Source organism: Petromyzon marinus, chromosome 15, assembly GCF_048934315.1.
Source record: "Petromyzon marinus isolate PM22_M1 ecotype Great Lakes invasive population chromosome 15, UKy_Petmar_22M1.pri1.0, whole genome shotgun sequence".
In the NCBI taxonomy this organism is placed as follows: Eukaryota; Metazoa; Chordata; class Hyperoartia; order Petromyzontiformes; family Petromyzontidae; genus Petromyzon; species Petromyzon marinus.
Genome location: NC_133681.1, coordinates 17768048 through 17785313, shown reverse-complemented (window position 1 = coordinate 17785313; position 17266 = coordinate 17768048). Strand labels below are relative to the sequence as shown.

General features: G+C 45.6%; 1 protein-coding gene across 1 annotated transcript; it reads left to right on the top strand.

Moving 5' to 3' along the window:
- Nucleotides 1–4021: 4021 nt before the first annotated feature.
- Nucleotides 4022–14449, top strand: LOC142924603 (uncharacterized). The gene is made up of 3 exons (XM_076067143.1): nt 4022–4037; nt 4091–4249; nt 12093–14449. The coding sequence occupies exons 1-3, from the start codon at nt 4022–4024 to the stop codon at nt 13325–13327; spliced, it is 1410 nt and encodes a 469-aa protein (XP_075923258.1). The 3' UTR covers nt 13328–14449.
- The last annotated feature ends 2817 nt before the right edge of the window (nt 14450–17266 follow it).

Below are 17266 nucleotides of genomic sequence, written 5' to 3'. Positions count from 1 at the left end.
ATTTGATGGGGGGTCTGACTTTTTGTGACGCCGCGTGACGATGGGGGGGGGGGGTCAAAAATAGTCAGAAATCGCGTGACGTCATTTATGGACGGCCCCATTGGCACCGTGCGTCGCCGAATCATTGCTCATCGGAGTGTCAGCTGTATGACAACACGACGTGGCACGCAGTGCCAACGCACACCTGTCACCCCCTAACCATTGCCTCTCTTATTACAGACCAATTCAGACCTTATTGGTCACCCTGTGCCCCTTACAAATCTCAACGTTCATCCTACAAAATCCCATCACAAGGGGAGAAACACAAAACATTGTTTTGCCCGTTTTGAAACGGCTCTAGTAAGCCGTATGGACCTGAGAACTCAATCTCCCTGTACACCAATACGGGGTAACCCCGTACGGGTTGACACGGCATGCCAACGTGATACTGAATCGCGCCTTCGGCTCTAAGAGATTCGTTTGTGACTGAACTGGAGATTAATGAATGATAAACCAGCCAGGGCTTCCCTCGCTGTACGCGGGTTCGGTTTGTTGCGCTATTTCACGCTGTGGGGGCCGTCCATAAATGACGTCACGCGATTTTAGACGATTTTTGACCCCCCCTCCCATCGTCACGCGGCGTCACAAAGAGTCAGAGCCCCCCCTCAAATATGACGGTACAAAGCTGTGCCCCCCCCCCCAAAATAAAGCATGCTTCATATCGCTTTAAACTATTGTCATCGTGGTGCTTATTTAATGTGGCGCTGCACTCTGATGTTGTAGGAGAAAATATTTATTAAAAAGTTAATTTAATTACGTAGAACGTGTTGTCTATATTTATTTAAAGTTGCGCATTTTGATGTGACGTCACATTTCTCACCCCCCCCCCCCCCCCTCATTTATGGACGGCCCCAGTACAATGCGGCTACCTCTGACCCAAAAGTCGCTCTCTGGAGCTGCTGTGCACGTGTGTGGTGGGGGGAGCGGTGGGCTACGTACGGTGCGAAAGAATTTCAAGATACAAACATACGATGTGTTAACACTGGAACACATGAGGGTGTGCTATGGGGTTGCCACCTTTTCGATTGTAGACCAACCCTGGGCAATGTCTCAGTGCTTGGTCTATTATCACAATTATACAGTAAATGGCAATACAATAATTCTATTAAAAATACTTACTTGAAACTGCGCCAAAATAAATCAAAACGAACAAAAGTAGATCGAAATTCAATGTATAATGCTTGACATTTAATCTGCCACATAGGCGATTCATGGTCAAGATGTTGTGTATGTTTGCATGGGCATGGCTAGAGTTGCCACCCGTCCATGAATTAGCATCTGTGTTCAGTTGGTATTGATCTGTACCCTCGATATTGCACTCGTATTGAGAAATCTGTCCAGGATTGGTCTGCAGTCAGTAGAATCATTTTTCAACGCAGCATATGTTTGCATGGTGAACTTCTTTCGCACCGTACGCAGCCAACCATGCTTTACTGGAGGTGCGGGGGAATAACAAACTGAACGCAAAAAGAACAGGGACACAGCCTTGAAAACACAGAAGTGCATCTACACGTAGGGCGGTTGTTGAAGGGGAAGACGGATGAAAATGATTAAGAGAGGTGTATCAGGGCAGAACAAAGTGCTTATTGTTATCTTAACTTAATAATGAAACGTAACTGAGCCATATGCCTTAAGCAGAACGTTTTTTTCAAACAGATGCATCACAAACGGAAAATAGAACCAATGTTTAGAAATGCACAAGGAAGCGTAGAGATGATGCACATCCTAAGAATTACACTGATACTGGAAGACGGACACGTCAATTGGACTTCATATGACTTCATATAATTAAGGACGTAATTTTAAATTTTGATTTAAAGCTTTCGTGACTGCAGTAATTCATATTCTTAGTTTTTTCGGTAAAGTCACGTTGAAGAGAAACAACAAAATAACAAAATATATATAAAACAATAAAAATTCTCACGACGTTTCGACCATAACTCAAACGGTCATCATCACATCACACCTGATGATGACCGTTTGAGTTATGGTCGAAACGTCGTGATAATTTTTATTGTTTTATATATATTTTGTTATTTTGTTGTTTCTCTTCAACGTGACTTTACCGAAAAAACTAAGAAGACGTAATTTTAGTTTAGAAAGGTGGGGTGAGGCAGGACACACAACTTGAAGTGATGACGGCCGGTGGTCGAGACTAACGTGGGAATGGGAGCTAAGGAAGGAACACAACCGGCAGTGTCCACTGCGGAGATGGAGTGAATAAATCAACAGTATATGAATTTTGATTTGGGGAATTTTATTGTTTTATATCTTTATTATTTTATTTTCTTTGGTTCTTTCGGTAAAGTCACGTAGAATGAGAATAAAATAATAAAAAAAACACAATAAAATTCTCACGACGTTTTGGCCACAACGCAAGCGGCCGTCTTTAGGTGAAAGGTACAGTACTGTCGGGACGACAGAGCTTCAATTAACGATGTTAAGATTCGTAGCGACTTTTAAGCTGGTTGGGAGAAGTAAGGCACCTTGACAAAGGGGTTTACATATCAATAGCTGAGGGATTAGCTTGTGACTGGTCACGGAATTGGCTATGTTAAAGTCAAAACCGACACATCCACAGAGGCAACTAGTAATTTAGCATTGAAATAGCTAAGGGATTAGCTTGTGACTGGTCACAGGAATGGCTATGTTAAAGTCAAAACCTACACATCCACAGAGGCAACTAGTAATTTAGCATTGAAATAGCTAAGGGATTAGCTTGTGCAAATAGCTGAGGGATTAGCTTGTGACTGGTCACGGAAATGGCTATGTTAAAGTAAACACCTACATCTTCTTTGGTTCTTTCGGTAAAGTCACGTAGAATGAGAATAAAATAATAAATTTATAAAATAAAATAACACAATAATATTCTCACGACGTTTCGGCCACAACACAAGCGGCCTTCATCAGGTGAAGGGGGCGAGACTGTCTGGTAGGACAGCGCTGGAGTGAGAGAGCCACGTTCAGATCACGGCTTTTAAGCTGTGTGAGAGGAACAAAGAGCCTTGACGAAGGAATAAGCATAAAATTTAGCATTGAAATGGCTGAATGATTAGCTTGTGACTGGTCACAGAAATAGCTATGTTAAAAGTTAAAGCATACACATCCGCAGAGGCCCCCATTGTTAAAAGGAATTAGCATAGAATTTAGCATTGAAATAGCTAAGTTAAGGCATACACATCCGCAGAGGCACCCCTTGACAATGGGATTAGCATAGAATTTAGCATTGAAATGGCTGAGTGACTCGCTTGTAACTGCTACAGAAATAGTTACGTTGAAGTCAGAGCATACACATTCACCGAGGCACTTAGTACAAATCAAAACAGGAGAATTTAGCATTGAAATAACTAGGCGAATTTAGCATTGAAATAACTGGGTGATTTGCTAGTGACTGGTCACAGAAATATATGTTAAAGTAAGGCCTACACATCCACAGAGCTTCAATGAACGCTGTTAAGATTCGTAGCGACTTTTAAGCTGGTTGGGAGAAGTGAGGAGTGAGGCTCCCTCCTCTGCCGATGTTCTGTCTCAGATGTGAATAATTAGTATTGTATTACAATTTTATAAACAATACAGTGTTGTAGTGCATCACGTGTTGATGTTCCATTGCACAGCCACGTTCCAAATGCTATAATGACGTAAGAGCCGTGGAAACCTCTGACGTCACGGTGACGTCATGGCCCGGTGACGTCACGGCAGAGGTCAGAGTGGAGTCGGCTCCTGGAGAGGAAACCACCTCACCCCATGCTGCTCCTCCACTTCGAGTTCTTCAGAGACCTTCGCCACCACCACCACCATGGCGATCTTCACGGCTGTCCTCACTGTGGTTCTGCTGCTCACGCAGCCGATGGTGGAGCTCCTCGGAGGATCTCGGCGTGGGGGTTCGGACATTAACGCCTCCAACACCACCACCACCACGATCAACTACTCGGGACTCGTGAAGAACGTCTCTGCATCAGCAGGGGTCGCCACCTGGGGACCGATGTTCAGTAGCCACAGTGAGGACATTGTGGACAGCGTGCTCCCTGCCCTCCTGCAGGCTATGGGTGAGCTGAGCAGCAGCTGCCAGGCCATAGTGGACAGCGCGCTCCCTGCTCTGCTCCACGCTGTGGGTCAACTGTACAGCGGCTGCAAGGAGGCCATCAGCTCCACCGTGCTGCTGAACACCCTGCACATCGCCGTGCATCTCTGGCGTTTCATACATCGCCAAGTGAGTGAGCAACATCCATCATCATCACCACCACCATCAGCCATGGTCAATCCACTAGTGGGTAGAGACCTCCACGAGCCGTCGCCACCTCCCACGATGCCGCTGTGCAGTAATCCACCCAGCACCTGCACGTGGAGCGATTTCATTGCTTCATCTCCCCACTGGGCACCCTCTCGGATGACCCCCTCGCAGCCCGTCGGCATCACTCGCCCCCTTCACACCTCCACCGATCCCCCTCAACTCCACTCACGGTGTCTTCAACAGCCTGGTTGGGCACTGGAACAGTATCCCGGACAGTGCCGGATTAAGCTCGTGCGGGTCCTGTAGCTTATATTATAAAGGTGCCCAGAATAAATAAAAAACACAATTATAAAGCACGAAGTTTTTAACTTGCATAGTAAAGTAATTGTAATTTTACTATAGTAATAGAGCAAGTACAGAATCACTGAACGGGGATTTATAGGGTGAGATCATTTCGCGCGGGGCGCTTGAAAGTGCGGGGCCCACAGCTAATGATTATTTTGTTCCGAGGATAATCCGGCACTGATCACGGATTGAGTATGAGGAGCAGTGATGAGATTTAAAGTATTTTTTAACATGTAATTAAAATGTTATGTTTAATAGAAAATATAATGTTGTTTGTCTCTTAGCTGTGATTCGTAAAAACACTGTTGTTACTCAATGGTCTTTCGGTAAAGTCACGTAGAAAAAATAAACAAAATAATAGAATACGACGTTTCGATTGCAACTCAAGCAGTCGTCATCAGGTGAAACTAAATTTGAGAGAGAGAGACCAAACACAGACAGGGAGACACAAAGATCCCCCGTATAGCCTGAACAGACTGTAGGGGCAAGTGCTGTTAGCGAGCACCTGTGAAGGCCGAGACAGTACACGAGGGGGTGGGTGGCCAGCACCACGCCCGACCGCCTTTGTCTCCCTAGTGGCGATGTTTACACACCGCACCAGGTACTCATTTGAGGCTGAGTCGACCTAGGGGAGGCCCGGGACCGGTTCAGATAATCGTCACTGGTGTTGGCCGTGAGCGGGAATCGAACCCGGGTCGACAGGTTCACAGCGCAGCGTAGCGCTAACAGCTGCACCACCGCTCCCCACACACAGGGAGACACACAAGCAGAGAAGGACGGTGATCAACCAGGCAAAGTATTATTTGTTGTGTTGGCCGACTCAATGAGTTGCATTACATTTCTAAGTTTGCTGAGTTTGATCCTCTTTCTATCAGCTTGTACCCTCTGTAAATTTCACCCCCACTATCTCGCCCGTTACGGCAGCCCCTCCGCTCCCACTCCCCCTCGGAGTAGCCGAGGGATTAGCCGGGGTATGCTTGCTCTGCGATCTTACATTTACTTGCAAATCCCACCACAAACGTATATAGTGTAACCTTTGGTTGCAGTAGCTCTCTCGCTACATTTCTTCCTGTCTCAGCAGTCCGCCTGCTGTATGATTTCACCTGAAGACGATTGCTTGTGTTGTGACCACGTGTATACTGTTTACTACAGTACTATGGTGTTGTGACCACGTGTATACTGTTTAATATAGTACTATAGTGTTGTGACCACGTGTATACTGTTTACTATAGTACTATAGTGTTTTGACCACGTGTATACTGTTTACTATAGTACTATAGTGTTGGGACCACGTGTATACTGTTTACTACAGTACTATAGTGTTGTGACCACGTGTATACTGTTTACTATAGTACTATAGTGTTGGGACCACGTGTATACTGTTTACTACAGCACTATAGTGTTGTGACCACGTGTATACTGTTTACTATAGTACTATAGTGTTGGGACCACGTATATACTGTTTACTACAGTACTATAGTGTTGTGACCACGTGTATACTGTTTACTATATTACTATAGTGTTGTGACCATGTGTATACTGTTTACTATAGTACTATAGTGTTGTGACCACGTCTATACTGTTTACTACAGTACTATAGTGTTGTGACCACGTGCATACTGTTTACTATAGTACTGTAGTGGTGTGACCACGTGTATACTGTATACTACAGTACTATAGTGTTGTGACCACGTGTATACTGTTTACTATAGTACTATAGTGTTGGGACCACGTGTATACTGTTTACTACAGTACTATAGTGTTGTGACCACGTGTATACTGTTTACTATAGTACTATAGTGTTGTGACCATGTGTATACTGTTTACTATAGTACTATAGTGTTGTGACCACGTCTATACTGTTTACTACAGTACTATAGTGTTGTGACCGCGTGCATACTGTTTACTATAGTACTGTAGTGTTGTGACCACGTGTATACTGTATACTACAGTACTATAGTGTTGTGACCACGTGTATACTGTTTACTATAGTACTATAGTGTTGGGACCACGTGTATACTGTTTACTACAGTACTATAGTGTTGTGACCACGTGTATACTGTTTACTATAGTACTATAGTGTTGTGACCACGTGTATACTGTTTACTATAGTACTATAGTGTTGTGACCACGTGTATACTGTTTACTATAGTACTATAGTGTTGGGACCACGTGTATACTGTTTACTACAGTACTATAGTGTTGTGACCACGTGTATACTGTTTACTACAGTACTATAGTGTTGAGACCAAGTGTATACTGTTTACTATAGTACTGTAGAGTTGTGACCACGTGTATACTGTTTACTATAGTACTATAGTGTTGGGACCACGTGTATACTGTTTACTACAGTACTATAGTGTTGTGACCACGTGTATACTGTTTACTATAGTACTATAGTGTTGGGACCACGTGTATACTGTTTACTACAGTACTATAGTGTTGTGACCACGTGTATACTGTTTACTATAGTACTATAGTTTTGTGACCACGTCTATACTGTTTACTATAGTACTATAGTGTTGTGACCACGTGTATACTGTTTACTATAGTACTATAATGTTGTGACCACGTGTATACTGTTTACTACAGTTCTATAGTGGTGTGACCACGTGTGTACTGTTTACTATAGTACTATAGTGTTGTGACCACGTGTACACTGTTTGCTACAGTACTATAGTGTTGTGACCACGTGTGTAATGTTTACCACAGTACTATAGTGTTGTGATCACGTGTGTAATGTTTACTACAGTACTATAGTGTTGTGACCACGTGTATACTGTTTACTACAGTACTATAGTGTTGTGACCACGTGTATACTGTTTACTATAGTACTATAGTGTGACCACGTGTATACTGTTTACTACAGTACTATAGTGTTGTGACCACGTGTATACTGTTTACTACAGTACTATAGTGTTGTGACCACGTGTATACTGTTTACTACAGTACTATAGTGTTGTGACCACGTGTATACTGTTTACTACAGTACTATAGTGTTGTGACCACGTGTATACTGTTTACTACAGTACTATAGTGTTGTGACCACGTCTATACTGTTTACTACAGTACTATAGTGTTGTGACCACGTGTATACTGTTTACTATAGTACTATAGTGTTGTGACCACGTGTATATTGTTTACTACAGTACTATAGTGTTGTGACCACGTGTATACTGTTTACTATAGTACTATAGTGTTGTGACCACGTGTTTACTGTTTACTATAGTACTATAGTGTTGTGACCACGTGTACACTGTTTACTACAGTACTATAGTGTTGTGACCACGTGTGTAATGTTTACTACATTACTATAGTGTTGGGACCACGTGTATACTGTTTACTACAGTACTATAGTGTTGTGACCACGTGTATACTGTTTCCTATAGTACTATAGTGTTGTGACCATGTGTATACTGTTTACTATAGTACTATAGTGTTGTGACCACGTGTATACTGTTTACTACAGTACTATAGTGTTGTGACCACGTGTATACTGTTTACTATAGTACTATAGTGTTGGGACCACGTGTATACTGTTTACTACAGTACTATAGTGTTGTGACCACGTGTATACTGTTTACTATAGTACTATAGTTTTGTGACCACGTCTATACTGTTTACTATAGTACTATAGTGTTGTGACCACGTGTATACTGTTTACTATAGTACTATAATGTTGTGACCACGTGTATACTGTTTACTACAGTTCTATAGTGGTGTGACCACGTGTGTACTGTTTACTATAGTACTATAGTGTTGGGACCACGTGTATACTGTTTACTACAGTACTATAGTGTTGTGACCACGTGTATACTGTTTACTATAGTACTATAGTTTTGTGACCACGTCTATACTGTTTACTATAGTACTATAGTGTTGTGACCACGTGTATACTGTTTACTATAGTACTATAATGTTGTGACCACGTGTATACTGTTTACTACAGTTCTATAGTGGTGTGACCACGTGTGTACTGTTTACTATAGTACTATAGTGTTGTGACCACGTGTACACTGTTTGCTACAGTACTATAGTGTTGTGACCACGTGTGTAATGTTTACCACAGTACTATAGTGTTGTGATCACGTGTGTAATGTTTACTACAGTACTATAGTGTTGTGACCACGTGTATACTGTTTACTACAGTACTATAGTGTTGTGACCACGTGTATACTGTTTACTATAGTACTATAGTGTGACCACGTGTATACTGTTTACTACAGTACTATAGTGTTGTGACCACGTGTATACTGTTTACTACAGTACTATAGTGTTGTGACCACGTGTATACTGTTTACTACAGTACTATAGTGTTGTGACCACGTGTATACTGTTTACTACAGTACTATAGTGTTGTGACCACGTGTATACTGTTTACTACAGTACTATAGTGTTGTGACCACGTCTATACTGTTTACTACAGTACTATAGTGTTGTGACCACGTGTATACTGTTTACTATAGTACTATAGTGTTGTGACCACGTGTATATTGTTTACTACAGTACTATAGTGTTGTGACCACGTGTATACTGTTTACTATAGTACTATAGTGTTGTGACCACGTGTTTACTGTTTACTATAGTACTATAGTGTTGTGACCACGTGTACACTGTTTACTACAGTACTATAGTGTTGTGACCACGTGTGTAATGTTTACTACATTACTATAGTGTTGGGACCACGTGTATACTGTTTACTACAGTACTATAGTGTTGTGACCACGTGTATACTGTTTCCTATAGTACTATAGTGTTGTGACCATGTGTATACTGTTTACTATAGTACTATAGTGTTGTGACCACGTGTATACTGTTTACTACAGTACTATAGTGTTGTGACCACGTGTATACTGTTTACTATAGTACTATAGTGTTGTGACCATGTGTATACTGTTTACTATAGTACTATAGTGTTGTGACCACGTCTATACTGTTTACTACAGTACTATAGTGTTGTGACCACGTGCATACTGTTTACTATAGTACTGTAGTGTTGTGACCACGTGTATACTGTATACTACAGTACTATAGTGTTGTGACCACGTGTATACTGTTTACTATAGTACTATAGTGTTGGGACCACGTGTATACTGTTTACTACAGTACTATAGTGTTGTGACCACGTGTATACTGTTTACTATAGTACTATAGTGTTGTGACCATGTGTATACTGTTTACTATAGTACTATAGTGTTGTGACCACGTCTATACTGTTTACTACAGTACTATAGTGTTGTGACCACGTGCATACTGTTTACTATAGTACTGTAGTGTTGTGACCACGTGTATACTGTCTACTACAGTACTATAGTGTTGTGACCACGTGTATACTGTTTACTATAGTACTATAGTGTTGGGACCACGTGTATACTGTTTACTACAGTACTATAGTGTTGTGACCACGTGTATACTGTTTCCTATAGTACTATAGTGTTGTGACCATGTGTATACTGTTTACTATAGTACTATAGTGTTGTGACCACGTCTATACTGTTTACTACAGTACTATAGTGTTGTGACCACGTGCATACTGTTTACTATAGTACTGTAGTGTTGTGACCACGTGTATACTGTATACTACAGTACTATAGTCTTGTGACCACGTGTATACTGTTTACTATAGTAGTATAGTGTTGGGACCACGTGTATACTGTTTACTACAGTACTATAGTGTTGTGACCACGTGTATACTGTTTACTATAGTACTATAGTGTTGTGACCACGTGTATACTGTTTACTATAGTACTATAGTGTTGGGACCACGTGTATACTGTTTACTACAGTACTATAGTGTTGTGACCACGTGTATACTGTTTACTATAGTACTATAGTGTTGGGACCACGTGTATACTGTTTACTATAGTACTATAGTGTTGGGACCACGTGTATACTCTTTACTACAGTACTATAGTGTTGTGACCACGTGTATACTGTTTACTATAGTACTATAGTGTTGTGACCACGTCTATACTGTTTACTATAGTACTATAGTGTTGTGACCACGTGTATACTGTTTACTATAGTACTATAATGTTGTGACCACGTGTATACTGTTTACTACAGTACTATAGTGGTGTGACCACGTGTGTACTGTTTACTATAGTACTATAGTGTTGTGACCACGTGTACACTGTTTGCTACAGTACTATAGTGTTGTGACCACGTGTGTAATGTTTACTACAGTACTATAGTGTTGTGATCACGTGTGTAATGTTTACTACAGTACTATAGTGTTGTGACCACGTGTATACTGTTTACTACAGTACTATAGTGTTGTGACCACGTGTGTACTGTTTACTATAGTACTATAGTGTGACCACGTGTATACTGTTTACTACAGTACTATAGTGTTGTGACCACGTGTATACTCTTTACTACAGTACTATAGTGTTGTGACCAAGTGTGTACTGTTTACTACAGTACTATAGTGTTGTGACCACGTGTATACTGTTTACTATAGTACTGTAGTGTTGTGACCACGTGTATACTGTATTTGCTATAGTACTATAGTGTTGTGACCACGTGTATACTGTTTACTACAGTACTATAGTGTTGTGACCACGTGTGTACTGTTTACTACAGTACTATAGTGTTGTGACCACGTGTATACTGTTTACTATAGTACTATAGTGTTGTGACCACGTGTATACTGCGGGATTGTGGGTAATCGTCTCCCATGCTCGGTCTCAGTCGGTGTGCCTCACTCGTATAGTCAACATCCGTGCGAACCTATCTTGTTTACTATAGTACTATAGTGTTGTGACTACGTGTATACTGTTTACTACAGTACTATAGTGTTGTGACTACGTGTATACTGTTTACTACAGTACTGTAGTGTTGTGAATACGTGTGTGTGCGTAAAGCATTTTTTTATTTTGTGTCCATGTGTAGTGACTGTTCTTTAGTAACTGTACTGCAAGTGAAAGTCGTCCTACACAATAACCATCCTCTATCTCGTCTCCCTCACACCAGCCACGATTAAATGTAATTAATAAATTTGATTACTTTATATTAAATAATAAAAATATAAAAAGGTATTTTGTATTAATATTTTTTATATGAATACGGTATTTTTGGTTTGTGGAACGAATCATCTGAGTTTCCATTATTTCTTATGGGGGAAATTCGCTTTGATATACGAGTGCTTTGGATTAAGAGCACGTTTCCAGAAGGAATTATGCTCGCAATCCAAGGTTTCACTTTATTAGTTATTTTTCTATCTACGTGATTTTACCGAAAGATACCAAAGAGTATGCTGTTGTTAGTTTAAATGTTTGGTAAGTAAGACTTAGTCTGTGCTGCTCTCCAGTTGCCTGGATGAAAAGTGGCCCAAGTTTTTCCCAATCCTGGCCTCCTGGCTCAAAACGTAAAAAACAAACTCGCAAGTCTGTCCCCAGGGTCACAACGCACTCACAGACACGGAGCAGGGAGATTCAGCTAATGACGCCGTTGATGTTTTTCGTAACTTTTGCAGAGAGCGATGAGAATGAGGATGAGGACCGGAAGGAGGAAGATTTCCCGGGCGCTGCAGAGAAAGAAAGGTGGAGGTCTCGGCCGAGCACCGAGTCCCTGGGCTCGTATGGCCGCGGCGCGGAGACGAAAGCGGCGGGCGCAGGGGAGGGGAAACAGCCCCGGCACCAAGCAGAGCTGTGCTCCTCACCTGAAGAATCCAGCTCCACTCAGGCCATCGCTCCCACTGGGGCCATCGCCTCCACCTCCACTCGGGCCATTGCCTCCATCTCTACTCGGGCCATCGCCTCCACCGCTGCCATCGCCTCCCCCGCTGCCATCGCCTCCACCTCCACTCAGGCCATCGCCTCCATCTCTACTCAGGCCATCGCCTCCCCCACTGATATCAACTCCACCTCCAATGCTTCCATCGCCTCCACCTCCACTCGGGCCATCGCCTCCACCTCCACTCGGGCCATCGCCTCCACCTCCACTCGGGCCATCGCCTCCACCTCTACTCAGGCCATCGCCTCCACCTCTACTCAGGCCATCGCCCCCACCTCCACTCAGGCCATCGTCTCCATCTCTACTCAGGCCATCGCCTCCCCCACTGATATCAACTCCACCTCCACTGCTTCCATCGCCTCCACCTCCACTCAGGCCATCGCCTCCACCTCCACTCGGGCCATCTTCTCCACCTCCACTCGGGCCATCGCCTCCACCTCTACTCAGGCCATCGCCTCCACCTCCACTCAGGCCATCGCCTCCACCTCTACTCAGGCCATCGCCTCCACCTCCACTCAGGCAATCGCCTCTACCTCCACTCATGCCATCGTCTCCACCTCAACTCAGGCCATCGCCTCCACCTCCACTCAGGCCATCGCCTCCACCTCTACTCAGGCCATCGCCTCCATCTCTACTCAGGCCATCGCCTCCACCTCTACTCATGCCATCGTCTCCACCTCAACTCAGGCCATCGCCTCTACCTCTACTCAGGCCATCGCCTCCATCTCTACTCAGGACATCGCCCCCACTGCTGCCATCGCCTACACCTCCAATCGGGCCATCGGCTCCACTGCTGCCATCGCCTCCATCTCTACTCAGGCCATTGCCTCCACCACTGATATCAACTCTACCCCCACTGCAGACATCGACTCCACCTTCACTCCTGCCACTGCCTCAACCTTCACTTCTGCCATCGCCTCCACTGCCACTATCGCCACCACCGCCACTCGCACCATCACCTCCACCCATGAGTAATCAAGCTAACCCCCAGGATTGGGAGCTCCCTGCTTTCCACCTGCCTCCACCTCCACCAGAGCCCTGGGCTCCTCCACCCCACCGTGATACCAGACCGGGCCCGGCACACGAGTCTTTTGCTCCCTGTTCTTCACGGCAGCGTTACCGCAAGTCCCGCAACAGCCGCCTTCCTCCCCGCCTCCGCAAACCTCCTCTCGAATCCTCAACTCCACTGCTGCCATCGCCTCCATCTCTACTCAGGCCATTGCCTCCACCACTGATATCAACTCTACCCCCACTGCTGACATCGACTCCACCTTCACTCCTGCCATTGCCTCAACCTCCACTTCTGCCATCGCTTCCACTGCCACTATCGCCACCACCGCCACTCGCACCATCACCTCCACCCATGAGTAATCAAGCTAAACCCCAGGATTGGGAGCTCCCTGCTTTCCACCTGCCTCCACCTCCACCAGAGCCCTGGGTTCCTCCACGCCACCGTGATACCAGACCGGGCCCGGCACACGAGTCTTTTGCTCCCTATTCTTCACGGCAGCGTTACCGCAAGTCCCGCAACAGCCGCCTTCCTCCCCGCCTCCGCAAACCTCCTCTCGAATCCTCAACTCCATCCGCATTGATTCGTCCCATCCACCCGGACCGAGAGCACCTTCCCCCCGGCCTCGCTCCACCTGCAGGGCAGCGGATCCCCCCCCAGCCCAGGTGCAATGGCCGGGGTCCCGCGTACGGAGTCCCAGGTGCCCCTTCTGCCTGGCACCACTCCCACGAGTCGCGCTTCACGCGGCGTCCCGCCCTCCTCCCCACGCCTCCACCGGATCAGTGGATTCCTCCCCACCTTCGTCCCAGCCGAGCGGCTCCTGCTCCACACTGGGCCACCCGTCCCACTTTTGTTCCGTGCCGCTCCACAGATTTCCACGACAGACATCATCATCCGCCCCTTGTCCAACCCACACCACTGCATCACCATAGCCCGGCGACATTCACGGACTGCTCACACACGTGACTCCTGCTGGTCGGGTGACCGTGATGAACTATATGTGTCGCGTTGATGGCCATGTGATGGACATTGCTTTGAGTGGCAGAGCAGGTGGTTGTCATGATTAATACATTTGTGTTGTTATTGGACACTGCAGTGTGCGTGTGAGTTGCTGTGCGGTGCAACAGAGCACGTATTTGGTGTCGATCTTCGCGTGTGTGTGATTGTGTGGAGCGGTAGTGTCATGGTTAACGCTACACCGCGCTTCGAAACCCAGGTTTGACCCGAGTTAGCTTTCCGCACACGGCCACAGCCGGTGCAAGCAGTTGCGCAACTCGGTTGCACACAACTGAAGTCACTCTACACGTGGAAGTCTCTGCAACCAATTTGCTTGGCGATTGGTGGCCAGAACCACGAGCGATCCACACAGCACAGGGTGCTGGTCAGTCTGACCAACCACCCATTTCACCTGACTTTCCACAAAATCACCATTAATGTTCCTTTCCCAGGCAGTGACACCAACTCTGCCAAAGTGTGTTAGGAACTAATGCTGTGTATGTTCGGCAGAAACTCTGCACGATTCTGCTGATAAGACACTTAATTTCGAAACCATTTGAGAATGTCGTATTTATAATAAACGTGCACCATTTTTTAGCTGCTTGCCGCCCCTGTACATAGTACCTCTGTATTGATTACAAGTCCTGTGTGCTCACCATTGTACCATGGCATGTGCCTAGGTGGCACTACCGGATGGCTCCCATCCATAGCTGCCAGGCCATCGGCCAGCGCGATAAATATTCGACGCCAACCAACAAATATTTATTCCCACGAGGGGTGACGGGAACCGAACCAGGGATGTCCAGAGCAATCAACTCGTTAATGCGGGAGACCTGAATAGTTCCCGGCGCGTGACACAGTAACGCTGTTCGGCTGGCGACAGCACTCTGCTGCCGTATGCAACAACACACTCCACCCCGTTGACAACCTGGGACAGAACCGCGCCAATGCTGGTGTTGGTTGCGTCAGTATCAAGGACACACGGCATGGCAAAGTCAGAGTAGCGGAGGGGAATTGCGAAGCGCAACAAATGCGGCTTCCTCCTCCCCCCAATGAAACCTCTGACCCATAACCGTCAAGGCGTGGAGAGGTTTTGCGAAGGTAGCGAACCCAGTGACAAACCGGCGATAATAAGACGCAAAACCAATAAAACTCTGCACCTGCATCATCAACGTGGGGGTCGGCCACGTCCGAACACACGTGGTTTTGTCGGGATCTATCGCCATGCCCGATTTACTGACAATATGACCGAGATACCGCACGGATTTCTGAAGGGGGTAACACTTCTGCGGCTTGAATTTGAGATGGGCCGCTCGCATTTTAAGAAAGACAGCGCGTAACCAATCAAGATGTTCTTTGAACGTACGGCTGAAGACGATGACATCGTCGAGGTATTGTAAGCATGAGTCCCATTGAAGTCCAGCCAGCACCAGCTCCATCAGTCATTGGAACGTAGCCGGTGCTGCGTGGAGTCCCATGGGAAGCTGATTTAATTCAAACAGGCCTTGAGGTGTTCGAAAAGCCGTTTGGGTTTAGAGGCCTCATTTAGTGGCAAATGCCAAAATCCGGACAGGAGATCAAGGGTGGAGAAGTTCTGTACTCCCGCCAGAGCGTCCAGGGAATCGTCCATCCGAGGGAGAGGATACGCGTCAGCCACCGATATCTTATGAAGCTTCCTAAAGTCGACACACAACTGCAAGCTACCATCGTGCTTCTTAATGTGGTGGGTAATTGTCAGGCGTAATACGCCGCCACCACTACTGGAAAATATGTAGCTGCAGTCAGGGCCCAACAGGGGGCAATAGCGGGTCCGGCCTGTACCAAGTAGGACTCGTAGGTAAGGCAATTTGGAGGGCGGTTTGGAACCGGAGGTGGACACCCCAGGCCCCCAGTGGGGGCTGGGGGATTGCGCCGACATCCCCGGGGCCGGTGGGTCGTCGTCCTCTTCATTTGGAGACCTGGTACGTATTGTTCGCCTAGTCTCCATAATCTATAGTTAATTAACTAACGTTTGGCCACTTCCAACACCAGTTGTAGTGGGCTCAAATGGAGACTCAGGCTTCTATAGGAGACAACACGTTTATTTAACATTAACACGCTAAAACTAGATTCAAAGTTTTCGTGACTGCAGGAATTACTCTTTGGTTCTTTCGGTAAAGTCACGTTGACAGAAAATAAATTAAATAATAGAATACGCCGTTTTTCCAGTGTCGCTCCTATAATTTTGTTGACGGACAAATGGACAAAGGGCACAATAGCTTAGTGTTTGTGTATGTATATGTTATGTTTTTAAGAGAAGACAAGTTTGTAAATATATTTTTCCCCCGGGAAACGCTGGGTACTTCCCGCTGGTACTGATATGAAAATATATATTTTAAACTGTGCCAAAATCAATCAAAACGAACAACAGTAGATCAGAATTAAATCTCCAATGCTTGATATTTTATCATCCGCATAGGCGAGTGATGGTCAGGATGTTGTGTATGTGTAGTCACATAGAATTGGTCACTACGTAGCATAGCGCTGGCTGCTGGCAGGGAAGGGGATCTGCAGAGTGAAGCAGCCCTGATTGACAGCAGACCACGTAATAGACCTGAGAAGGATCTCGGGTAGGACACGTCGAGAGCCTGCTAGTAGATTCTAGAAGGGGAGCGTGGCCGGAGTGGAGCGAGGCCACGCTAACAGGATTAAAGGGGACCCCGAGCAGGGGATGAGGGCCATCGTTTGGAGTGGGATCGCCGTCGTCGTCGTCGTTGCTGTTGAAGATCGTCGCCTTCGCCGCTGTTGTCATCCACTTGATAATTGTGCTGCTAGCAGTAGTTGCCTGTCTTAGTTCAGCGCCGTCAGTGTCAGATGGCGAGCGTTGTGTTGTAGGCTAGCCACCAGTGCAGAGTTGCGTTTAAGCGAGG

What these genes read in the sequence shown, in the direction of transcription:
- LOC142924603 (XM_076067143.1), top strand. An exon ending in GGCGTTTCATACATCGCCAA is followed by an intron (nt 4,250 to 12,092) that starts GTGAGTGAGCAA and finishes TAACTTTTGCAG; the next exon opens with AGAGCGATGAGAATGAGGAT.